General features: G+C 45.6%; 2 protein-coding genes across 3 annotated transcripts in view; both read left to right on the plus strand.

Moving 5' to 3' along the window:
• The window catches only part of CADM3 (cell adhesion molecule 3), a 39,202-nt gene extending 25,757 nt beyond the window's left edge, over positions 1 to 13,445 (plus strand). For both annotated transcript variants that reach the window (XM_072647348.1, XM_072647349.1), the window contains exons 2-9: positions 2,792 to 2,932; positions 3,528 to 3,680; positions 5,700 to 5,837; positions 6,188 to 6,355; positions 6,717 to 6,807; positions 7,396 to 7,565; positions 9,993 to 10,118; positions 10,924 to 13,445. In XM_072647348.1, coding sequence (XP_072503449.1) covers positions 2,792 to 2,932; positions 3,528 to 3,680; positions 5,700 to 5,837; positions 6,188 to 6,355; positions 6,717 to 6,807; positions 7,396 to 7,565; positions 9,993 to 10,118; positions 10,924 to 11,042 — 1,106 coding nt within the window. In that variant the 3' untranslated portion in view covers positions 11,043 to 13,445. The remainder of the gene's footprint in view (positions 1 to 2,791; positions 2,933 to 3,527; positions 3,681 to 5,699; positions 5,838 to 6,187; positions 6,356 to 6,716; positions 6,808 to 7,395; positions 7,566 to 9,992; positions 10,119 to 10,923) is intronic.
• A 617-nt stretch (positions 13,446 to 14,062) lies between these two features.
• ACKR1 (atypical chemokine receptor 1 (Duffy blood group)) lies at positions 14,063 to 17,244 on the plus strand. The gene is made up of 2 exons (XM_072647350.1): positions 14,063 to 15,384; positions 16,207 to 17,244. The coding sequence occupies exons 1-2, from the start codon at positions 15,364 to 15,366 to the stop codon at positions 17,125 to 17,127; spliced, it is 942 nt and encodes a 313-aa protein (XP_072503451.1). The 5' UTR covers positions 14,063 to 15,363; the 3' UTR covers positions 17,128 to 17,244.
• The last annotated feature ends 8,057 nt before the right edge of the window (positions 17,245 to 25,301 follow it).

The raw sequence follows: 25,301 nt of genomic DNA on the forward strand, positions 1-25,301 counted from the left end.
CTTGAATATTGTGTCCTCTTCTGGGCACCACATTTTAAGATGGTCATTAATAAAACTTCCTAAGATTGAGAAATGTGCAGAAGTGAGACAGACTTGGGGCGTGGGAGTAATTAGCTCCCCATCAGTGAAAGTCTTCAAGTAAAGGCTGGATGACTATTTTTTAGGAATGCTGTCAAGAATTCTTCTTCCACTAGGGCTTGGTCTAGGTGACTTCTGAAGTCCTTTAGAACCCAGAGAATCTCTGATTTGTTGTTTTTAAGTGATGAAGTGAAAGTAAATTTGATTTTGGAGTCAGGAAAATTGGTTTCTAATTTCCATTATACAATAAACTAACTTTAAGTCCTTGGGCAAGTTACTCAAGGCCTTGTTTTGAATTAAGTGATTTATGAGGTTCCTTGAAACTCTTACAATCTAAGAGCCTATGATAAAAAATCACCTCCTTATGTAATTTGCTACCTTACCATCTCATAGTGGGACTCTACTTGTCCTTCCAAAATTCCATAAAGGATTCTCTCTCATTTGATATCTTAAGGAATTTGCCCCTTCATTATGATTCAACTGCCTCTTCCTCTTCACACTGAAAGGTCAGACACCACCCTAGAGGCAGATTATGTCTAGGAGTCATCTCTGGTAGAGATGATTCAGTGGCAGTAAGATTTAAGCATTTGAAATTCCTTTCCCCTAATAACAATAAAAAAAGAAAAAAATTCCTATCCCCACCACATGAGTTCCTTAGCTTTGAAGGCTCTATTGACCCCAACTACATAGGCAGTAAAGTCACATTCAGGCTCTGCCCAGGCCCACACCAATTTTTCTCAGTATCCTTCCTGTTCCTTCGCTCACCTTTTCACCCACTTTGTCCGAGCCCTCCAACTCATTGTTCCACTATTTTCCTGTTTCCAGGACTTTGATCCCCTGACATTGAACATCCTGTGCCACAATTTTTGCCACTGTTTTCTCCACTTTTTCTCTCTCTTCCTATTACTCCAATACAAAAGGCTTCTATACCCCTAACTTTTCTCCTCTTGAAAACAATGGTGTCAAACTCAAATAGAATTAGGGGCCACACATCCATACATAAAGATCTCTGCAGGCTGCATTTTGACTCAGTTTCAAAATATCTTTTCTATGCTTTATATTATATTTTTTTGTATTTTGTTAAATATTTCCCAATTACATTTTAATCTAGCTCAGGCAACTCTCTGGAGTGTTGCTGGCTGCCTGCTGTCTGTGTGTTTGACACCTCTGCTGTAAAGGAAAGAATTCCAAGGGAGGATATGTTGAGGGTGTTTTAAATCTCACAAAACCACATCCCAGAGAGATTTCTTCCAGAGAAACCAAGGATTGAAGAACTAATATTCAAAAGTTGGGGAATTATTACTAGGTAACAGCACTTGTAATTTGGAAGTGATGAACTTGGGGCATTTGAGACTTATAACTTCTTCTCAGCCAGTTCATTCAATAAAATGTAACTATCTAATTTTCAGGGTTCCAATGCTGCCTGCTACGTGTGGGTGTGTTATGTGTATGTGCTACAATGATCTAATAAAAAAAGCCCTGAGCTCAGGGCTACTGACCTGAGTTCTAGTCATTGCCTTGCCATTAACTTGCTGTGAAATGCTAAGAAAATCAGTCATCCTCTCTGAGACTTGGTTACATAGTCTGTCAAATGAGGATGTTGGACTAAATTACTTCCCTTCTAGCTGAAATTCCTTGTTTCCTAATGGAGAAAGGTCCAAGATAAAAGCCAGCAGAAAGCTGGACAGAAACTTGGCCTGGGAACTAAGAACTATTGGACAGTATGGGAAATAAAAGAGTGTACTTGGTTCTCAAATCTGAGTTCCTTCCCCTCTTGTCAGGAGAGCTCCTGATGCAAGTGTAGGATGAAAGAAGACTAGTTGGTATGAGTAACACAGCAGGGATGCAATGCCAGTGAGAGGCTAAAGCTATTAAATCCAGGATCATTTCTGAAATGGTCACTGTTAAGTGAGAAAAGAGGGGAAAAGGTCGAGGGAAGAGGAAGAGATTCTTAAGGGATTTAATGTAGGAACCTGGTCAGGGTAGAGCAATGTTGGGTTAAACTAATTCATTGTCCTAAGGCAGCTAGGTGACACACCTGAGTTCAAATTGGTCTCAGACTATCTGTGTGACCCTGGGCAAGTCACTTGCACTATTTGCCTCAGTTTTCTTATCTGTTGATAATGACACCACTTACCTCTCAATGTTGATGTGAAGATCAAATGAGATAATATTTGTACAGTGCCTGGCACAAAATAGGTACTATATAAATGCCTATTCTCATCTCTCTTCTCCATCATTCTGGGTTTAAATAAAATCAGTTCTGTAGCAAATGCAGGGAATTGATGCTTTAGGGTTCCATACTGTGGGGTAAGGAAGAAAAAGTATTGCAGAAGTCAATACAGTAGTAGGAGGCCAAGGCTTCAGTGCTCTAGGGAGTGGGAAGGAGGAGGTCAAAAAGTCAGTAATGAGATCTAGGGAGTCAGTGTTAGTTAGTATTGAGAGACCCAAATTGACAGTTTGAGGAAATCAGTGAATATACCTCCCTCACAAAGCTCTCTCTTTGTATCTAGAGAAGAGAACAAGGAAATATCTTTCTCTTCCATACCTTTAATTTCCATCATTCTCATTGTCCTAGAGAGAGAAAAAGAAATAGATTGTGGAGTGATGTCCGCAGGAGGGAGAGGAGAGAGGAAAGAGGGTTGTGCACTAGCCCCCCAAAACTGAGGGTCATTGTTATGTACAGAAAACTGATCCTACTTTGCTCCTACAGAAAGTCAGCCCTGGACATATGATATGACAGTAGTGGCTGGTGATACTGTACAACTGAAGTGCCAAGTGAAAGACCCTGATTCCTCATCCCTACAGTGGTCGAACCCTGCTCAGCAGACTCTCTACTTTGGGGAGAAGAGAGGTACTATCTTCTAGTTCATCATGCCCTTGGGTAAGGTGGGGATAGAATGTGATTTTTAGTGATCAGAGGGGAAGAGAAATGGAGTAAGCCATTTCTGGGGACTCCTAAACAAAAGTGATCCAGTAGTTTTTTTTAATTTTTTTTTTTTTTAAGAACACCTTCTATTCTCATTCTGGAGAAGCTTTAGGATTTTAAGTCTGACCTGGAATAGCCAATATGCATGGACAAGTATGGTTCTGGAGTGCCCTCACTCTAGAAGACCCTGAAAAGTATTAGGTTGGTTTTCCAGGGTCTGCTCAGGAATCAAAAATTGAACAAGATCCCATCAAGTTCATCCTGACTTTTGGTTTCAGCCTTTGCTTGAATAATTTTCAAACCATCATTTATCTCTTAGTCCTAGAAAGGAAACTGAAGACTCCTTAAAAAAAAATAGATCAAGGGCAACACCTTCCCTTCCCCATTCTCACCTTTCCTCCCAGTGATGAGAAGACACTAGGAAAGGAAAATAGGCGTGGAAAGTGCTAGGAGTACAATTTGAGAAGGGGGTGGGGGTGGAATAGAGGACATGGCTTCCAACTGTCCTGTTTTTCCCTAGCACTTCGAGACAATAGGATCCAGCTGGTGCGCTCCACCCCCAACGAACTGACCATCAGTATCAGCAAGGTGGCCCTGGCAGATGAGGGCGAGTACACCTGCTCCATCTTCACCATGCCTGTGCGCACTGCCAAGTCTCTCGTCACTGTGCTTGGTGAGGAGCCCAAATCCCAGTCTCCCCAGTGTATGTTCCCCCTTGATTATAGGTTCTCCCTTCCAGTTTTCCAGCCCCCTCAAGCTTTTCCCTTACCAGTTCTTCTCTCTCTGTCTTGTGTTTGTTCAGCACTTTCACATACATTATATCACCAGATGCTGTTGTGGTACAACCCTTTGGGGTAGGCAGGGCAAATTCTATTAATTCCCCTTTGACAGATTGGAACACTGAGGCACAAAGAAGTTTAAATGACTTACTCAAAGTGATGTGAATGTGGAAAAAGGACTAGGAGTTAGGCCTTTTCATTCTTATCCTATGGTTCATACTACAAGAGCAGTGGTTCAAAAGCTTTTCAACCCAAGGACCACTTAGGAGATGATCAAAAAAAAGAAAAGAAAAATCTGCTATACAGAGATTTAACTAGGGCAAGGTGACCACGATTTTGTCCTGGGGCAGTGACATCCAGGAAACACTTTCTCCCCTGCTGCTTCCAATAGTCTTCCATCCTCATATGCCTGTGTCTGTTAGTCATGTATTTAATCCATGCTTTTTGACTAACTTACTGTCTCATAGTCCTCCAGTGATGGCCCCTGATTAATCACTGCACCCACTAGGGTGATGGTCCTATAGCACCCCTCTCCCAAAGACCACCTACCCCTATTTGCCACTTCTCATCCCTCATCTCCTCCCAGTTAGTCAAACAAGCATTTATGAAAGGGTTACTATGTTCCAGGTACTGTGGTAAGCACAGAAGATATAAAAAAAGGCAAACAAGACTCCTGCCCTAAAGGAGCTTACATTCTAATGAAGAAATACAATATACAAATAATTATATTGAAGGAATTGGAGATTACTGGTTACACTGCAAGGACCTGGGCTGAACTCTGTGAGAGATAGGCTGCCCCCTTTTCTGGCATTACTGTGACCTGGAGTAGACTATCTGGGATTTTAAGTCCCCAGAGGAATTTCCGTCTCTTCTTGCAGACAATTGAGATCAAGGTGCCTTTGGTACCCTATGGTTCTCCCTATACCATTTTCTCCATTCTTAAGTATTCTCCTAAGCCAGGCCATACTTCCCTTCATCCCACAGTAATTGAACTTACCCAGGGCACATGACTGCCTAGTTATAGCTCTGCCTACTTAATGCCCATTCCCACTTGCCAGTGCAGAAATACTTTCCAAAGTTCCCTTGGGCCTCTTCCACTTTCTGCTATCATAATCTACTCAACATGGGAAACAAGATAGAGGGAGGCCCAGCCTTAACTCAGCCATCATAGATTTGAAAGACATGTTTCTTTAGAAATAAAAGAGAATTTAGAAATCTTCTAGTACAACCTCCTCCTTTTATAGATGAGGAAATTGGACCCAGAGAAGTCATTTGCTTGCTCTAGGACATACAGCTAGCTAGTTAGTAACAGAGCCAAGACTGGAAAAAAACCTAGATTTCTCACCTCTTAGGAGTTATTCTGTTAGAGGTTGATTCTTTGGGTTTCTAGTATGAAGATACTATTGTTTCTAGTAAAAGATTTATTTTAGTGTTTTGGGACAAAGAATCTATATTGTTCAAAGAGAAGCATTCTGTGGAGTCATGCCTCCCTCTGGGCCAGACTGGCAGGCTCCCAAACTTTTTTAGTCCTTCCACTCCTGCCTTTCTATTATTGTGTAAAGAGGCTATATGCCTTACTCTTCAGATGGATGGTATTACTCCTAGGTTGGTATTTATAATTTGGGGTTCAGAGGAGGATTCCTTGGGCCCACATGTGTGAGCCAGCTTTTCTAAGACTATCATAGAGTCATAGAATTCAAGAAGTTGAAGGTTATTAGAAGGTATAAAGTTAAAGAATTACATGCATCTAGTGGCAGAACTAGATCTTATGACTCTGAGTACATTTATCTTTCCATTACACCACACTGCCTTTCAGTAGTAAGATCCCCAGGGACAGGAAGTGGCAGGGCTAGAAGTAGACTCATAGTGCCTCTCCTTCCTATCCTGGCCATACCCCCACCAATCTATGGCAGGAATCCCACAGAAGCCCCAAATCACTGGCTATGTGTCTGCAATTCCGGAGAAGGGGAAAGCCCACCTTACCTGTCTGTCGAAAGGGAGCAAGCCTGCAGCAGAGATCAGCTGGAAGAAGGGTGATCAGGAGCTCCAGGGTAAGTCTTCCTTCTCCCTACCATATGATGTTTGTATGTATGCATATAAGGGAGTCTATGTATATGTGCAGGGGAGTGGTAGCTATGGATAAGTAGGAAGAAGGAGGAACAAAGCATATTTTGTATGCTTGTACACAAATGTGTATAATGATATGTCCTCATGCTCTAGGTCTGAATATGTCTCTAAAGGGACTTTTCTAAGTGTCCTGAGGCTCACAGCTTTAATGCAACAATGGTGGGGTCCGTATAAAATATGTGTGTGTAGGTGTGTGTGGTGTATGTGTGTGTGTGAATGTTGCAACTCACTGTCTTGTGTACATATGTGTTTATGTGCATTTTCTGTACTATAGGGAAACCAAACATGGTTCAGGAGGATGACAATAAAACATTCACAGTGAGCAGTTCGGTGGAATTCCAGGTTTTCCGGGAAGATGATGGAGTTGATGTCACATGTTCTGTAAAGCATAAGTCTCTGCAAGACATGGACAGGTCCACCTCTCAACGGATCGAGGTCCTCTGTACGTCCTGGGTTTGGGAGGATGGAGCACGAATCACATTTGAGACTCAAGACAGGCAAGAGTAGAATTGGAGAGAGGGCAGGGCAGCAATGTGAAGGACATGAACAGTGGAAAAGTGGGTAAGAGAAAGGGGAGAGGGATAGTGGGACAGGACCAGTGGAGAAATGGAGGACAGTACAGAGGAAATAAGTATAATAGAAAATGTAATACAGAGGGGTAGGATTCAGGCTCATGAGGCATTCTAAAGGGGAAATCTTGAGGAGGATACCAAGATGTCAAAGGAAATTGGGGCAAGGATTGGGAGAGAGTCTCAAGAGAGGCTGTGTGGAATTCTGGGCTGACCTAGGTTATACTTCTACAGACACACCAACAGCAATGATTAGGCCATATCCTCAACATCCCCGAGAAGGAGAGAAGTTGATGCTACAGTGTGAAGGTCATGGCAATCCCATGTAAGCAGAACCAGTACCTGATCCCTCAGTCCTCACTTTATCCCCCACATTTACCCTGATGTACAGGTCCCATCATCCATGCCTCCCTAGTATACTAATTTCTCTGGTCTTGCTTGATAAGTCCCTTCATCCTCCATGTTGTAAAAGTGCTTTGAGACTAAGAAACTCTTTGCTCACAAACCTATCCAAAACCTCCTCCTTCCTTCAGGAGGAATGCTACTCTCCTCATCCAGCCACTGCTTCCCTGTCTCTAGGTAACTTTCAGAGTCTTATCACCTGTTACAGACTCTGAAGGCTGCCATGACTACCACTCTCCTAGGATTGTTATGAGGATCAAATGAGATAATATTCATAAAGCACTTTGCATGGTGGCACTTACATGAGGCCACATGTGGCCTCAAGGCTGCAGGTTCCCCACCCCTGCACTAGATGCTTGTTCCCTCCCCTCCCTCCATGCAGCCAATCTCCCCAAAACATCCTGAACTCCCTTCTCTATAACAACTTGACTTCCCCTGCTCCCAGGCTCTTATTCCTACAGCTCCTCAACCTCCTCTTCCCTGCAGCCCTCTGATCTCTCTGCCTCCACAGCCCCCAGCAGTACGAGTGGGTGAAGACGGGCATCGAGCCACCACTGCTGATGACCCATGACAGTGCCCTCATCTTTCCATTTCTCAACAAGAGTGACAGCGGCATCTACCAATGTACAGCCTCAAACAACATGGGCAGTCACATAGCCTACTACACTCTTGATGTCAGCGGTGAGCCCTTGTCCTTCCACCCCACCCCCACCCCCATTCTTAATTGGCTTACTTTATCTCTAGTCTTCTGCCCTACTTACTCACCTCTCTGGTTCCCCTCAGCCATTCTGATAATAGGCCTAAGAGTGGAATCCAAGAAAGAGTTCAAACAGGCTCTGAAGGTACTGAGCACTTAGGCTTCAGGTCTACTCAAGAGTAAGGAATGATAAGGATGAGGGAAGGAGGTGGGTATACTCCCCATCTGCCTGTTGGAATGAATGCGGGCTATTGCCTCCAACAGTGTTGGTTCTCATCTGATTCTTTTCCTTGGCAAATAGGGCAATAATCCTATGGATGGAGCTCTCCAGGCCTCCCAAGTCAGCAGACTGCTGCCCTTTGTATACCAGAAAGCTACTCCCTCAAGTCAGTCATGTTACTGGACTTGATGGTGGAGGTGTGGGGGTACATGTCTTTCCCTTTCCCTGCAAGCTTTCCTGGGTTCAGGAAAGAGACAGGAGACAAGCAGTCACAATTCAAAGGCACAGTCAAAGTTATTTCTGAAAAAATATATCTTCTCTTTGTAGGAGTATAGCTTCCTCTTTCCTAGATGTTCTGGCTTAAAGCTATGACCTTTGAGTAAGGTGAGACCTCAGGGAGGTTAACAGGCCAGGAGAGCATCTCTAAATGGGAGAGTTGCCAGAGACTGCAGATCTGTGTAACTTTCCCTTCTCTGGCAGATCCAAATAGCGATGGAGCCCAGCCAAGTAGCCTACCCCAGCTGTCTTCAGCATATGAAGTCCCAGGGAGAATGGGAGTGGAGACAGGGGTGTTAGGATCTGAGGTACCTGAACTATTTGTGAGAGAGCTGGGAAATATTCACTGCAGAGAGCTTTGAATTCTGGAGCATCTTGGGGTCAGAACCTTCTGGAGTCTGGGTCTACTCAAAAAGTCCCAAGATTTCCAGTCTTGCAAGGCCAGCTTAATCCTCAAAACAGTGTTACCAATAAGCCTACTACATAACCTCAAGAACCAGAAAAACACAGAGAGATCCAGTGAGGTCTCTGCCCAGGAAGCACTTTAGTCCCACCCTGACAGGGCTTGGGTTTTAGAAGTTATCTCCCTAAAATGGCTCTGTCCACAAGGATGACTCCCCCATCCACCCTCAGGTCCCATGAATTGTCAGACGGCCAAAATGAGTCTTGTTTGATTTAATCTGCCTCACCAGCTACACAGAAGCCTGGTGGTAGAATGGGTTATCACTTCCCCTTCTTGGAATATCATTACTGGTAGAAACTACTCTATCTGGAATTGAATTAGTCTTGAGTTCTGCCTGGAAACAAGAGAGTGAATAAGATGACCTCTGAGACCTTTTCCTGTCATAGGAATTTATGATTCCCAAAGACAATTGCTACCTCCACTGGCTCCAAAGGAATCTGAGGAACATTCAACCAGTAATACTTCCCATCTAATTACTGTGGTCCCAAAGTATATACTCTAGAAGACAGGCATCAGAGTATGGATTCCATAGAATCAGTATTGGATTATTTCCTGCAAATCACACTACATGAAATCCCTAGTACTAACCATGTCCTCTCTCCCCAGCAAAGAGTAAAGAGAAAGAATGGAAACATTTTATCTTCCCAGGATGCACTGATAGGCAAAAAAATAAAAAGCCTGACCCAGCCAGACCTGAGGTGATACTAAATCTGCTGTTAATTACATCCAGTTTGGAGGAACATCAGACCTATCTACTCCTGGGCCTTTTTACTTTATCTCTTCTGAGCCTTTTCATCTGAGACTCCGTCCAGGGCTGGTATATACCATCTCTGCCAACCAACTCGCTCAGCGTGTGCACAGGAGTCATGCCTTCCATGTTTTCAAGGCAGGTCCCCATCTCTAGAAGGAAACTAGTTACTATTTGACTGCCCAACCAACCAAAAAGAAAAAAAAATCTGGCTGATCTAGGGATATGTGCCAAGTCTTGAGCCTTCAGCACTGGAGCATGAACTTGAGACTATTATCCTGTCATAAAGTTCATAACAGCCTTCCTTTGGAGGATGCAATATCTACTCCTTTTTCCCACTTGATTTTCTCCCATGGGTCTTCTCTCCCTGCCACATCAATTTGCTGCCCTTTTTCTTACCTGTAAGGTTCAGAGCCATAGGTCAATAAGTTAGGACAAGTCATGTAGAGAAATCAGCTTAGATCAAGGGCAGAAAGAGTCAGAGAAGAAGAAAAACCCCAAGAAGACAGTGATCAAAGCCAGGACCCTTAACCAAAGGATCCTAACACAACATATGTCACACTAGGGCAAACATGTCCCTAATCCCCTGACATTACTGCTGACCCAGACCTTTTGCCTGGGTTCATCACGACCAACCCAAGAGCTTCATAGGGAACAGTGAGGGCTTTGGTGAGGTCTTACCATGCTGCATCTCCCACTCTTAGACCACAGCCCAGTGATCGCAACTTCCAGCACCTACCATGCTGTCATTGGGGGGATTGTAGCCTTCATCGTCTTCCTGCTGCTCATCCTGCTCATCATCCTGGGCCACTACCTGATCCGGCACAAAGGTTAGGGGGTAGAACAGGCCTAAGGGAGCCAAAGGGAGAGAGGTTAAGCCAGGTCAGAGGGGCGGGACATAGGGAGGACCTGAGGCTACAGCACTTTGAGAAAGGGAAGAGCTGATCATTGCCAACACTGTCCCTGACAACCCTAGAATAGACTGATAATTTGGTGATGATCATCCAAATAAAACCAAACCTGCCCACTCAGCCAGCTGCTGTTCCCATGCTTTTCTTACTTTTAGGGTTCTCCCATACACAGCCAGCCACAAACTCTCTGCATTTTCCATCCCAATTCCCTTCACATACTTCCATGACTAGCTCTCTTCTTTCCCATCTTCTCTCTAACCCTGTCTTTCCTTTTTAATCTTGTCTCATCTTGCAGCCACATCTATTTCTCTTTTCCTCCTGCCTCTTTATTCTTAACTTGTTTTTCATTTTTCTCTCAATTTCTCTACAACTCCCATCTTCCCCAAATTTTACCTCTAGCCAATAGCTCGATTGTAAAGGCAGATCAAATGTCAGTCCTAGTGCCCGTGGGAATTTAACTGTAACATTGAGCATAGTTAGCCCACCCTACTCCCCAACAGGCCTCTTAAGTCCATGTGTATTCATAGTACTGGGGCCCCTGAAGGCAAGAGGTCCAAAAGGAACCCTAGGTAGGAAAGCCTGGGTAGGGAATATAGGGGAGGTTGAGGAGGGAGGGGGAGAAGATCCGTGGCCTGTGGTGGAGGGAAAAGAAGGGGAAGCTTGGCAAGGTAGAGTGCCAGAGGCCAGGGACTACTTCTGAGAGGAAGCCCTTGTCTCTGTCCAGGGACGTACCTGACACATGAGGCCAAAGGCTCAGATGACGCACCAGACGCGGACACGGCCATCATCAATGCAGAGGGCGGGCAGTCAGGCGGGGATGACAAGAAGGAGTACTTCATCTAGGGGTGTCTGCCCGTCCGTCACGGCCCCCCCGGGGGGGGCCCACCCCAGGGCCTGCCGGGCCGAGGCATCAACCCGGACTTGTACAGAGCGACCCCAGGGCCGCCCCCTCCCGCTTGCTCCCCAGCCCAGCCCGCCCCCTTGTACAGAATGTCTGCTTTGGGCCAGGTTTTGTACTCGGTTTGGAATGGGGAGGGGTGGGGCGGGAGGGGAAGAGAGGGTTGCCCTCGGCCCTTTCTGTGGCTTCTCTGCGTTTGGGTTTATTTTTTATTTTTAACAATCCCAGAATCAAATCTGTGTCCAGGCTGGAGGGGGCAGGGGCCCTTTGGGTAGGGGAGAGCAGAAACTGAAGGGTTAAGAGAGGAAAAGCAAAGGAGCAGAGAAGAGAGGGGTCTGAAGAAAGGAGCGATTAGAGTTGGCCCACTCTGGGGGACTGTCCATCCCTAGAGCAGTCTCGTGTGGCAGGAGTCACATCTCCAGAAATGGGGCGGGTCACGCTGTGTTGGGCTCCAGGTAAGGGGGTTTATTTTTTTGTTGCTGTTCTTGTTTTTTCCTCAGACAGCTAGGAACCAGCTGGGCAGGACTGAGAAGCTGAGGGCTCTGGGAACTTGGAGTTCTCAGGGGATTACCATCATGGTCCTGGAGAGGCCAGTCTTTCTACTTTATCTTGTACCAACTCCCCCACTCCAGGAAAGGGACTGGGAATTAGGAACAGATACTAGAGAAGGAGACCAGTCAGTGAGGCAGGGGTACAGTGCTTCAGATTGAGGTGAAAGCCAAGACCTGCAGAAAGGAGGAAGTCTATGGTTAAAGAGCAGCTGAGGTTGACTTGCCACTCCCTTCCCCCCCAAATCCCGATTCCTAAGATATATGTAATACCACATCCCCTCCTCCCAGCCCCTTCCCCTTCTTCAGAAATAGCACAGCCAGGGAATGGGGCCATGCCAGGGAGAAAGAAATAGGGAGGGCCAGGAAAGGACAGCAGGGCAATACTGTCTCCTTTTTATGTCAGCAGTGGGAGGGCAAATGCCCTGGGACCCAACCTTAGCCTGCTTTCCCCCACAAAGGGGCCCCAAACTCCTCTCCAAGGCACTGAACTGTTGCATGGCAACCCCCTCCAAGGCATTACAAAACAACCAGCCCTCCCCTCCTGTGCCATCCCAAGATAAAGCCCCTTACCCCCAGCAGACAGATAGATCTAGCGACAGCATTTGCAAACAAAAAACCTAGAAAGATCTGAAGTGCCCGGAGCTGTTCCCTGCCCAAGACCCCAAAACAAAGAGAGTTTGGGAGGCCCAGGGGTAAATGGTGACTGTGGGAAGGTATACAAAAGGGCTTTGGGAGGTTAGGGTACATACCTCACCCTGGGATGATACCCATCCTATTCTTAACCATGCCACCCCTCAGTGCCCATCTGCCTCAAATAGAGGAATCTCAGGGTGGGTCTCTGCTCAGCCCTCCCCGTTTCCATCACCCCCACCCCCAGAGGACACACACACACACGCACGCACACACACACACACACACACACACACACACACACACACACACACCCTTTCCCACCCTTCTCCTGCCGCTAAGTCTGTGCCACAGTCCTTGCTATGCACACCCCAGGCTTCTCCTGGATAAGTACCCTCTGATACCTTCACTACCCTCTCCTTTGCCCCCTATCTTGACCCCTAGTCTGCTCAGTGGGTTGATGGGCCAGGAGGGTTGGGGATGAGCTCTCCTGTCTTTGCATCCCCACCCTTTCTTCTCATCATCCATTTTGCCTCCTTGGCCCTGAGATGGTTGCTATGGAGACAAAGCCTGCTCACCCCACCCCACCCCCATTCCACCCTGTTCAGTCCCACCGCTTTAGGGCTCCTGGCCTGCCCCCAACTCAGGACCAGGACTCCTGGCACTCCCCTCACTCTTCTCCCAGCCTATGCCAGCTGCCCCAATAAGAATGGTGGGGAGGAGGGGCATTTGCAACCTGGCAAGGAAACCCACCTCTCTCCCTCCCTGCCAAAGTGTACTCCCTTCAGTTCAGGTAATGCCCTTCTGAATCTTCCCAACGCTGGGCACAGCAGGCAGCCCCACACCCAGACCAGGGGCCCAATCCCCCTCCAACAGAAAGGGACCCTGGGATCCCAGCCCTACTGGGCTCTCCATCCCTGGCATCCCCTTTCAGGACAAACAACTCTAACTCTTTTGAGCTGAACCACTCTGTCCATATACACAGAAGCCATATTTGTACGGGGGGGCGGGGGAGGGGGGGGCCTGTCGTGCTGTGTGTGTCTGTCCAGGGAAGTGGGAGGGGAAAGGATGGGATGGGAGGGGATCGTGTATCTTTATAACCTTTCTAATTCTCCTGTGCTAATCTCAGAGGGGCTACCCCTCAATATATCTGGATTATCCGTGTCACTGGGGTGTTTCATGCTTTGCTCATACTGCCCACATAGATGGGGGGGGGGAGAGGAGGGGAGGGCAGGATGGAGGTCAGGACAGTAACCCCCTGAGCAATAGAATAATTCTCCGAAGGAGTCTGTGCTGCTTCTCTTCTCTCATATCTGCTCAAGAGCAGAGATGGGGCCTGGGGCTTCCTCATCGCTCCCTATCCCCAAACGCAGGAATCCTGGGAGAGATGTTGAAAGGGAGCAAAAAACCCATCATTCTTTCTAGGGAGGGTGACATAGCTACCATTTAATGATAATAAGTAATATTTACGTGGGACTTTAAGGTTTGCAAAGAATTTTACATACATTATCTCCTTTGATGCTTACAACAACCCTGTGAGGTAGGAATTATCATTACCTCTGTTTTACTGAGGAGAAAACTGAGGTGAAATGATTTGACCAGGGCCACACAGCTACCAAGTGCTAGAGGCTGAATTTAAAACCGGATCTTCCTGACTCCAAGTCCAGCACTCTAGCCATTAGACTACTTAGCATGAGCTAGAACTCCTTGGGTTGACTTCTGTAATTCTGTGATCTCCGGGACATCTGGGTAGAAAGACTTCATTAAAAACAAAAACCTTCCCCAACAATACTAACTCTACTTTAGTAAAAGATGCCTTTCCCACAATTTATCTTGTCACCCCACTGCCACTATTTTCTGTCTCAGATGGACATCCCAGGAGGAACCTGGGCAGAGACCCCAAGGTAGGACCTAAACAGCCTTAAATAGGCCAAAAACTCAGAACATTCCCTGAAAATCTTTAAAGTACTACTCTTTATATACTGCTGCATCCAACTTCTCCTATCCCAAACCCCTCCAACCTTGAGACCAAAGGTCAAAATGAAGGAAAGGATGAAGAAGCTGAAACCAACGTGGGATGGAACAGGTCCACCAAAAAAGAGTCATTTATTTGGGCATGATGATTCACAGGGGAAGGAGAGCATCTTCTCATGATCATCCATTGACCCACCTGTTGGAAGCTGGATGACTACATAGTAGACTACATAACCCCAGGATGTCAGGCTAACAGGAAAAGCTTCTTTCACCTAAAACCTCTGCTCTTAAACCCTCAACTAGACATCCCAGGGGAAGTTACCCCATAGACTCCCAGAAAAATGGAAAATTGCTCTGAGGGTAGCCTGTCATCCCCCTAATCCCTTCCCACTCACACATTGAACAAACACAGACTGAAAGAGACACACTAACACTCAGACACCCACCTCTGGTGACACATACCACTCAAAATGATACACAGGGACACACCCACACATAAGCACACTCATATCCAGCTGCCTCAGGATAGGCACAGTGCAATACACTCAGACTGGGATCTAGAAAACCTACACCTGCCACATATACATTACTGTTGATGTAATTATACACATCCAACCGCAGGCTACCACTAACAGCCTGTCTTGTTCGTAAGTCACTCTTGATGATCCCTGATTTTTCCTAGAACCAGCCTGAAAGATTTGGAGTGACAGAGGATATCACTAGGCATCCTTTTCCCCTCCATTTCCCAGAGTCCTTGGTGTCTCTATATTTTTCTTGCCTAACTAATCTTCTCCCCGTGGAAAGTCCCAGCTTCTTTGCCCCTCCACCCACCTCTAAGAGAATTACCACTTTCCAACCCCCACCCCTTTCCTTCCCTTATTGAAGATCCCAGGCCAATATTGGCCCCAAAGCAGGAAGCTTTATGTTGCAGTATTAGACTTCCTGAAGGTTCTGCCACTGAATCCCACCCAGTCCTGACTCCACCCCATGGTCCTATCCTGGGGTATGAAGTTTCTCATTAGTCCTTAGCACTTATCTTGGAGGCTCAGACACCACCACTGGCAGCTCTATCCCTGGCCCACCCTGACTGCCCTGAGCTCAGACCAGAACCATGGGGAACTGTTTGTATCCGGTGAGTGTGGGGGACAAGATTCAAAGACCCCTCATCCCGTTTTTTCTTGCTCCTCACTTTTAACTCCTACACCCATCTCTTCTCACTTCTCTCCTTATTTTGGATCATCTTTTCCCTACTCATTCTTTGCTTCTTTCCCCCCTCTGTCCTCCTCATCTTATTTCTCATCCTTCATTAGCCCTTTCCTCCTAATTGCTTACTTTTTCCTCTTTAGTTTTTACCCCTTCTTTTTTCCCCTCTCAACCTTCACCTCCTTCTCTCTTCATCCCTTCTAATCATTCCCTCCTCAACCACTTACCTTTCTCCCTTCTCCTCTCATACCTTCATATCTTATCCCTCATTCCTTCCCTCCTCAATTCCTTCTTTCTCACATTTCCTTCCTTAAACACTCATTCTCATCTCTTGCCTCACCCCAATCACTTCACACTCTTCACACATTTTCCTTTTCATCACTTACATCCCTTTACCCTTTCTCCTCTTCTTAGGTTCAAAGCCCTGGATACCCCATTAATATCTCTTTCTCTAGACTTTGAACTGAACCTACCCTCATTCTCTATACTCTTTGACAAGCCCCAATTCCTTGGAATTTATTCTCCCCTCCCAGTTTTCTCTATTATGGCCCCTACTGGTCCCTACCCCCCTTGTCTTTTCTTGCCACCTTTCTCAATTGCTCACTCTACCCATCTCCCTCACTCTCCTAATCCCAGCCCCCACCCCCAACCCTGTTCCTCCCTCTCCCCTGCACACCTCATTCTCCATAATATGGGTGGGAAGAGGGAATGAGAAGGTTCTCTGAGTGGCCCCTTGTGGTATGTTTCCCAGGCAGAATCCGGGCTTCCGAACCCCCAAAACTGGACAATCGAAGATTTGGATGGCGAGTTGGACAGTTTATGGAATGACTCTTACCAGTATACTGATGAGGACCTGGTCTACGCTGCTCCTTGCCGTTCCTGTACCCTGTTAGATAGCTCCTCACTGCCTTTTTTTGCTCTTACTAGTGCCTTAGGCATACTAGGTGGTGGGGCATTGCTCTTCATCCTTCTCAAACCCCTTGCCTGCTGGCACTTATGCCTAGGCCGGATCATCCTGGCACAGCTGGCTGGGGGCAGTACCCTTTTCAGCATTGTTTTGCCCATCCTGGCACCAGGGTTGAAACCTGCCCCAGGCACCACCCTCTGTAGCCTGGGACATGGGCTCTGGTATGCTTCAGCTTTTGCCCAGGCTCTGCTGGTGTGTGTACATGCGTCCCTGGATCCTGAACTGCACCAAAGGTGGCTCCTCAAGCTCTCACTGGCTCTGTGGGGTGTTGCTCTGCTGATAGCCTTGCCTGTCACCCTGGCCAGTGATATTATATCTGGACTCTGCACCCTGTCATTCAGCCATGATGTGTGGGTTTGGTGTATGATCCATATTGTGGTCTGCGTTGCCATTTTCCTCATTTTGCCCCTGGCCCTGGTTGGGGGATGGGTAGTACAGAGGTTAAGAGGTGGACAGCTAAGGCCACGGGCTAATGTGCTGTGGGTGTGGTTCCTGTTCTGGTGGCTCCACGCCGTCGTGATGGGGTCCGATGCCCTGGTAAGGTCAGAAGTCTTGGTGATAAATGAGTGCTTTGCCCAGCAGACCCTAGATGTCTTGTTAGACTCTGCAAAGATCTTGGGGATATTGCACTGCCTAGCGACTCCGTTCCTGCTGGCACTATTTTGTCACTCTGTCACCACGTCCCCCACAGTCAACCTACTCTAGACCTTCCTTTCCCCCACCCCTCACCCTTGCAGCCTTAGCCTGGCATCTGGGCATCCTGGGAGACAAGTCCCAGCTCTCCCTGCTGCCAATCGACATTAAAGTTTGTGCCGCTATGAAGCTGATAGTTTCTTATTTGGCCAGGGTGTGGGCCCAGTCTTGACTTAGGCACTCCCACCAGCACCTGTCTCCAGATAGTACCTATCAGGTGTGCCTGGGAATATGGGGAGGAGGCAGAGACAACATCAGTGAGCTCCCAGGACAGAGATTACCCTAGAAGCGGGACAGATGGACACAGAAGATTCCCCTGAGGTCTGGAATCATTTCCTTAAGGCTTAAGAAGAGGGATCAGGGAAAAAATTCCTAAAGGGACTGGTTTGGCAGGTGAGACAGAAAAGGTCTAGGTGTCTAGGGAACCGAAAGGGAATAGAAATTGAATGGGGAGGCTGGAGTGAGGGGGAATAGTAAGAATGAACCTCAGGACTTCAGATTCTCCTTTAAATGAGCTCTGCTGTTCTTTTTGCTCCTTTCAGTTCCCTTTTCTTTCTTTCCCATATGTTTTCTGCCCAGAATCAAGAAAAGAATGTTAGGGACCCTGCAAGGGCTCATCTAGGGTGTCTCCTCACTTTGTTCTAGAGTAAGTGCTTTGATTCCACCCTAAGGATTCCTGATTTGGTTCCAGGTCTCATGGGTTAAGTTCTCAGTTCCCCTGAACTGGCAGGCAAAAGATGCTTCCTACTGATAGCTCATGGCAATTTTAAAGTTGACAGGCACATTAGAGATGACCATTATGCCTCCCTCCTTGCTAAAGTCACTGTGTGTGTGTGTGTGTGTGTGTGTGTGTGAAATTATGTTTTTGTGTATTGATTTTAAATTCCTCATTAGGTCCCCTCAACCCAAGTTCCCTCCTTTCTCTTCTCCTTAAATCTGACTTCTCCTTTCTGCTCTTAGGAGGTGAGGTCAGTGGTTGTGACTGACTCTTCACCTCCTTTCACTTTTTTCCCCCTCATGGGTTTCCTTGACCTGCTCTGTCTGGGAAGGAGAATGATTTGGGGGCATTGCAGGAGAGGAACACTGGAAGGATTCCAAGGAGGAAACTACTAGATATGTGACCCAGTGGAGGTTAGTTTATGACCCATCTTCTAACTGGAATTGTCTGAATTTCCTTACCCAGATCCAAGTTCTGAGGCCAACCCTTCACAGATTATTTTTTTCTCCAGTCATCCACGTCCTAAAGCCTTCTCCCTGCTTACTCTTGGCCCACTAGTCTCTTGCCCATGTCTGAACACACACCCAGAACAACAAATTTTCATACCCAAACTCCCCTCCCTATAAGGGGAGCATCATGGAACCCAGAGACTGATAAGCTAGATAAGCCTCTTCTCAACTGCCTTCCCCCCCTCCCCCAATAAACACTATGGATGAAAGTCAAGGTGTCCCTCTCCAGAACTCTTAACAAGCCTAAAAGCTGTGGACCAGTAAGTTCTCTACCCAATAGCTGGCTGGACCCAGATGTACCCATCTCCCCAGATACGCTGTCCCTGGCATTACTTCCCAAATGGGCTGCTTCTCTGTGGGCTACGGTAAGGGCACAGGTGGACTGAAGAATGCCAGGTTCAGAGAGTTTGGAGTTGGGATGGAGGGAGTGATGTAGTTTCCAACCCCCCCCCCCCACCTCCTGTTGCTTAGCAACAACCAGACTACCCCCTGATTGGTTGTGAATAAATTGAAGGGAGGGACCAAGTACCCAAAGGAAACAAGAAAGACATTCTGGAACCCTAGGGAGGGCGTGGGGGTGGAGAAGATATCTGGGAGGAGGAAGAGACATGTGGGGTTCAAGCTGTGAAGAGATCCCCAATCTCTCCTACATCTGTATTCTATTGTCCCCTTCTTTGATCCCTTCCCAGTTTCTCCCTCCCTCCTTATCACTGTCCACCCAACCATTCCACTTCCCTCCAGCTTCTCCTCAGTTCCTACCCCTCCTCTTTTAGTAGCCCACCTATTTTAGAATGCAGAATGCCGGCTTCAGAGTCTGACCTAGTTAAATTAAAAGTCGTGATGGGGAGACACATGGCTAATGGCATTGCATGTTTTTATTAATAATTCCTCTTGCATTTAGATAGTGTCCTATTGCCCAGCCTCCACTGCTTCTGCTCTAATTCTCCATCATTTCCTTGGGGTTTTCCCTAGGGTACCATGGCCCTATTTATTGATACAGCCCACAATGCACCACCAAATGCTGAAACTTAGTTCTGAGCCCCACGGCTCCCTTGAAACTTTTCTGAATTTCCCCTAGAGAGACAGATGGTGTATAAGTCACTGGACTTGCAGTTGGGAAGACCTGGTTTAAAAACCTGAAATAGCTTACTCCTTGCGTGCTAATACACAAATCATTTAGCCCCTCTGAGCCCCATTTTTCTCAGCAGTAAAATAAGGTCAATAATAGTGTCTGCTTCCCAGGATGGTTACACGGATCAAATGAGGTAATGATACGTTTAAAATTCTTGCACACATGTGTATATTATTATTACAAGGATCCACTTTTTAGGGCCTTTAAGAATCAGAAATCTTAGAGTTTGAAGGGACTTTAGCTGATCACTGCCAACTGAGGATTTCTGTTGAAAGAGAAATTTTCTTAGAGAAATAAAAACAGGGAAAGAGCAGTCCAGGACTTGGAAGAGAGAATGAGGCTTCTGGGAGGGTCACTGTGCTAGCTTCCTTTCCTGGAGAGGTGTTTATGAGAGAATCTTTCTGGGTTTTATTATAGATATTGAAGTATATTTTGGGGGTGGAGAATCTGTTTATGTTTCGCATGTTTGTTGCTGACCTGGGTCCAACTCTTTGCGACCCCATTTGAGGTTTTCTTGGCAAAGATACTGGAGTGGTTTGCCATTTCCTTCTTCAGTTCATTTTACAGATGAGGAAACTGAGGCAAACAGGGTTAAATGACTTGCTCAGGGTCACATGGCTAGTGTTTGAAGCTGCATTTGAATTCAGGTCCTCCTGACTCCAGGGCCTGTACTTGATCCACAGCACCACCTTCTGTTTTACATGTATTACCAAAGAAATGGAGCACAATATCTATGCCAGTAATGATGATGATGATGACCAGCTTTGCTCATTAGATCAATGGTCATTCCTTCTCATTCATCCCATCCACCCACCCCAATCCACATCTAATTAGGGCTTGGAGGGTTACGTGGAAGGACTTGGGAAATGGGTTATTGGGATTTCCCCTTTTATTACCCATCCCTGGTGCAAGACCTCCTTCCACTTTAATCCTCCTCCTCCCACCACCACTCTCTGCATCCTTCTGATTGAGAACTTTGCTGGGATTTCAATTCCAGTCTACTGCCAACTCTAATTGCCAGGGATTTGCATTAAAACCATCACACGCTATCTAATTATTCTGACAACAGCCAGCTCGCTGTCTGGGCACAACGATGAGAGAATTGGGGTTTTAATTAACAATAATGCACCTTGCAAATGAGGAATGTGACTGTTTAGGTTAATTAACAAGTCCAGGTCCCTTCAAACCATCTCTAGTCGTGGTCCAGGTGATTTGATGGGTGGGTAGGGGGAGACATCAGCTCAGTGAAAATGCTCCTTGGTGTTCTTTGTTTTTGGGGGGCGGGGTTTGCCTATTTTCTTTTAAATAAATACTTGGCAAGTTGGTGGGAGGAAAGTCAAGGAGTCAAGAGCCTGGGGAAATTTGATTAGCAGAGTTTCTCGAGATGATATCCAGAGTTGCTCATATCTGGCATCTTTTTGTCCAGGCTGGAAAGATAGGGTCTGTTTTTAAGCTAAGTTACGTATAAACAAGAGAGGAAGTAGGAAGCAAGTCATTCTACTAATGCCCTGATTTTCAGGCTGTTGCAATTCAAGATACCCCTAAGGGTCACTACTGCCATCACTTTCTCCATTTCCTTCATTTAGCTATCCCTGGAGCTCTTCAACCTTCCTCCAGGAAGCTTTCCCAGACTAAGTCCACCCAGTGTTGATATTAGCTAACGTTGGATCCTCTATGCTAGCATAAGAAGTTTTGCATGCTGCGTTTGGTTATGTATGTCTTGGCTTTCCTGTCTGACCAGGAAATCCACAAGGCCAGGGTCTAAGTCTTCTCTTTTTAAACCTCTCCCTATGTCAGTCTTTTGGGGAAGGAGAGTATTTCAGGACCATGGGAGAATGAATTGACTAAGTGGTGAATGCTCTGGCGATCCTATCCTGTCCCACAGTCTGAAAAACAGAACATTAAATAGAGTTCTGAGGTTTGCTCTTAGTCTCACAGGCCCCTGAAAACTGAGGAAGATATATATATATATATATATATATATATATATATATATATATATATATATATATATATATATATATATATATATATATATATATGACAAAGCGTTGAAAGACAGAGCCAAAGAGAAAATGTGAAAGGAGAAAGCCAAAGGAAACCAGAGAAACGATCACTTGGGTGCTGAGGAGTACAGTTAAATATCCTTGGGTCATAGCTTTAATCTCTGAAAGGTCTTTATGTGAGGGGAGAGAAGGGAAGCTAGGTATGCTACAGATCCACTAACAGAAAAAGACAGAGTAAATTGAAACTACAGCAAGGGGGATTTAGGTGGGACAACAATTGAGAGTAAAACAGGGAGACTGACTAGCAAGGGATATTGCCTCTGGGTATCTCTCTGAGCTTAGGTTTATATAAATACAGAGCCCTTGACCCTATATTCCTTAATTCAGGTGATTTAAAGCAGGAAATTTTGACAAGGTACTTCTACTCTCTGTTTAACTACATAATCTCTATTTTCCGATTTGTAAGATGAGGGACTAAAATGATTTCCAGATCTTCTAGTCTGTGTTACAATGACTGAGACTGAGGAAACTTTCAATGTGTTCTGCAAGTATCATTTTGGGAAGGTGCGATTTCTTTCCCCCAGGTAGCTTCCTGGGCTTTAGGTTGCCTAGGGAAAGGTTAGGCTGGGTTATCTTCATGGCCTAAAGGTGAAAGAACCATAAAGAATTCCATTAGGGCTCCAGGGCATGGAGAATAGTCTTCTATAGACTCAGAACCCAGTTAGAGGTACTATTCCCAATGCAAACACCATCATTCTCAAGTGGACATTCTCCAGTTTAGACTACTCTACAAAAAGACTACCTTCTCTAGTTGGATACACCTTTAAAATCTGGTGTACAGTTGATCAAGCATTGGACCTAGAATCAGGAAGATATGAGTCCAAATCTGGCCTCAGACACTTACCAGCTGTATAACCTTGGGCAAATCACTCTGCTTACCTCAGTTTCCTTAACTGTAAAATGGAGATAATAATAGCACCCACTCTCCCTCTCCCCCCAGGGTATTGTGAAGTTCAAATGAGATAGGGTTTAGAAGGTGCTTTGCACAGTGCCTGAAGAATAGTGCTTATTCCCTTCCATTTGCCCTGATGACCTCATAATCTTCTGTGACAATCTGGCTCTCGGGTCCATTGGCCAGTTGCCTCTCATCTACTTATGAGAGGTAATAGAACATTCCCCCAAACAAGGTAGGGCCACCTATTTCTCCTTTTAATGCACCCCTAGTTTCTGTCTCCCTATCCAATCATGTTTTGTTTGACCTCTGTCACCTCCATGTGGCAGTTCAGTTCCCTGGGCAGATTCATAGATTAGATCCCTGTAAAGTGCTTGTATTCATCTTTGCCTTGGCCATTCTGTACTTTTTCTCTTCTTTTTACTGGGCTTCTCACCCCCCTCTCAGGCTTCCAGCATGTTTGAATACCCTGTGTGTACAAGTCCAGGTAGATACCCAGTTTTCTAAGGGATAGCCAGAAGGAAAATGTTCTTGTCAGAACTGGGGAGTTCAAGCATCAATATCTGTGACATTCAGTCCTCAATCACTCCCCTGGACCAATCATGGGCTATTTTATTCTTCACAATCCTCTATCTTCTTCCCAGGGGTCTAGGAGACATACTGGATGACAGATTCAGAATTCCAAAAAGATCTTAACAGGAACTGTGAATTGGTCTAGCCATTCTGGACTTAGCAGATGAAATAAGGTGAAATTTAATAAGGATGAATGTTAAGTCTTACATGTAGGTTCAAAAAATTAATTTCCCAAGCACAAAATGGGAGGAAATATAGCTAGACATCAGGACAGCTAGGTGGTACAATGGATAGAGAGTTTGGGGCCTGGAGTCAGGAAAACTCATCCTCCTGAGTTCAAATCTGGCCTCTGAGACCTACTTGCTATGTGACCCTGGACAAGTCACTTAACCCTGTTGGCCTCAATTTCCCCATCTGTAAAATGATCTGGAAAGAAGAAAATGGCAAACCAAGAGAATCCTAAAAGGGGTCACAAAGAGTCAAACATGACTGAAGATGACCCAATAACAACAATAACTAGACACAGTTTACCTAGCAATATCTGGGGACTGACAGCCCAAAATACCTTAAGTGTGCGACATGATAGCCAAGAACATATGCCACTCCACACACTGTGAGATTAAGTGTGAGATGGTGGACTTGAAATCACAAAATTTCCTTCTTCCATCTGGTACTAGCTATGTGATCATGGGCAGGTTATGTCTTTGGGACTATTTTCTCATCAGTAAAATGGGGATATTAATAGCTAGTATCTACCTCACAGTGTTGTATCTAATGAGATAATGTACGTAAAGCATTTTATTAACTGTAAAATCCTTTCTACAAAAGTCAGTGGTTATTACAGTAGGAAAACTAATGTGACCTTGCAATGCATCAGTCAGACAGTCAACAAGCATTTTAGGAGAGAGTGAAGCTGATGACTTTGCACAGCTCTGCCTCACTCAAATCCAATTCACTTGCAAGTCAAGACATCATCCTGGAGATGTCATTGGTCCTCTTTGTGAATGAACAATAACAACACATGATTATTGGGTGCCAAGCATTGGGAATACGAACACAAGAAAAACAGAAAGGCAGCCTCTGCCTTCAAAGACCTTACGTTTTAATGGGCAAGACAACACATAAAAAGTGGGAGGAGAAGGAATCCATCGTATGAGGGCATGAAATTTGAAGAAATGGCTGGCCTGTTTGCTCTCCTTAATTAAATGTTCTGGGAGGAACCTTCAGCTTACAGTCCAAGGGGCAGAAGGCTTCTGAGGTGGGAGTGCTAGGGCTGAAGTGATCCTGCTGAATAAAGTTTTCTGGGTCTAGAGGAATGCTGCATAGCTTGCAGGTATAAGAAGGTAATAATTACATTGTGCTTTCCCCTGCTCAGATGCCACGAGTACTGTGTTCATTCTGGGCACCACATTTTACAAAGGACACAGATAAGCTGGAGTGTGTCCAGAGGAGGGCAAAGAGAAGGGTGCATGGCATCCGGCCATATGATGATTGGTTACAGGAACTAGGGATCTTTAGCCTGGAAAAAAGAACATTCAAAGAGGATGCAATAGCTGTCTCCAAGTATTTAAAGAGCTGTAATATGGGAAAGGAATTATGCTTGTTCTATATGATCCAAAGGGCACGGCTAGAAGGGCAGGATAGAAGTTACAAAGAAGCAAATTTAGGTTTAAAGTTGGAAAATGTTTCTAACAATGAAAACAATCTGAAGGTGGAATGAGATGTTTCACAGGGTAGCAGATTACTCCACATTAGAGGACTTCAAGGAAAGATTAGATAACCCCTTGGCAGCTATCTTGTTGAGGGAATTCTATTTGTTTTTGGGCATGCACTGATCCTTTCCTATGTGGAAATTCTGAGATCCTGAGAATCTTGCCTCTTGCCAGGGTACAATCTCCTATTCCCATCCTAGCCTCAATACAAGATGCAAGAACCCCACTGCTTACACACAGTTGGCATCTTAATTCTGTAAGACTCCTAGAAATGTTCATATGCTAGAACATTGGAAGAAAATGTTGAAAACTCTGGCTGCTTCTGCACGAGAAGGAGAGAGAGGCCTCCCTCCACTGACCCAGCTCATAGATTTTTCTGGGAGGATAACACTCAATGAAGTGTTATAATCTCCCATATGCCCATTGTGTTCTTTCTACCTGAATGTGCAGCCATTGTCTCATGTTCTCCCACAGGAGGCAAGTAGAACTGAATTAATCATCCTTAATATACAAGATGGAGAAAATAAGATGTAGGAAGATCCATCTATTAGTTTACAGTAACACAGCAAGTCAGTAGACAGGCC

Source organism: Notamacropus eugenii, chromosome 2 (genome assembly GCF_028372415.1).
Source record: "Notamacropus eugenii isolate mMacEug1 chromosome 2, mMacEug1.pri_v2, whole genome shotgun sequence".
NCBI lineage: Eukaryota > Metazoa > Chordata > Mammalia > Diprotodontia > Macropodidae > Notamacropus > Notamacropus eugenii.

What these genes read in the sequence shown, in the direction of transcription:
- ACKR1 (XM_072647350.1), top strand. Translation starts at nt 15,364, where the DNA reads ATGGGGAACTGTTTGTATCCG. An exon ending in TGGGGAACTGTTTGTATCCG is followed by an intron (nt 15,385 to 16,206) that starts GTGAGTGTGGGG and finishes TATGTTTCCCAG; the next exon opens with GCAGAATCCGGGCTTCCGAA.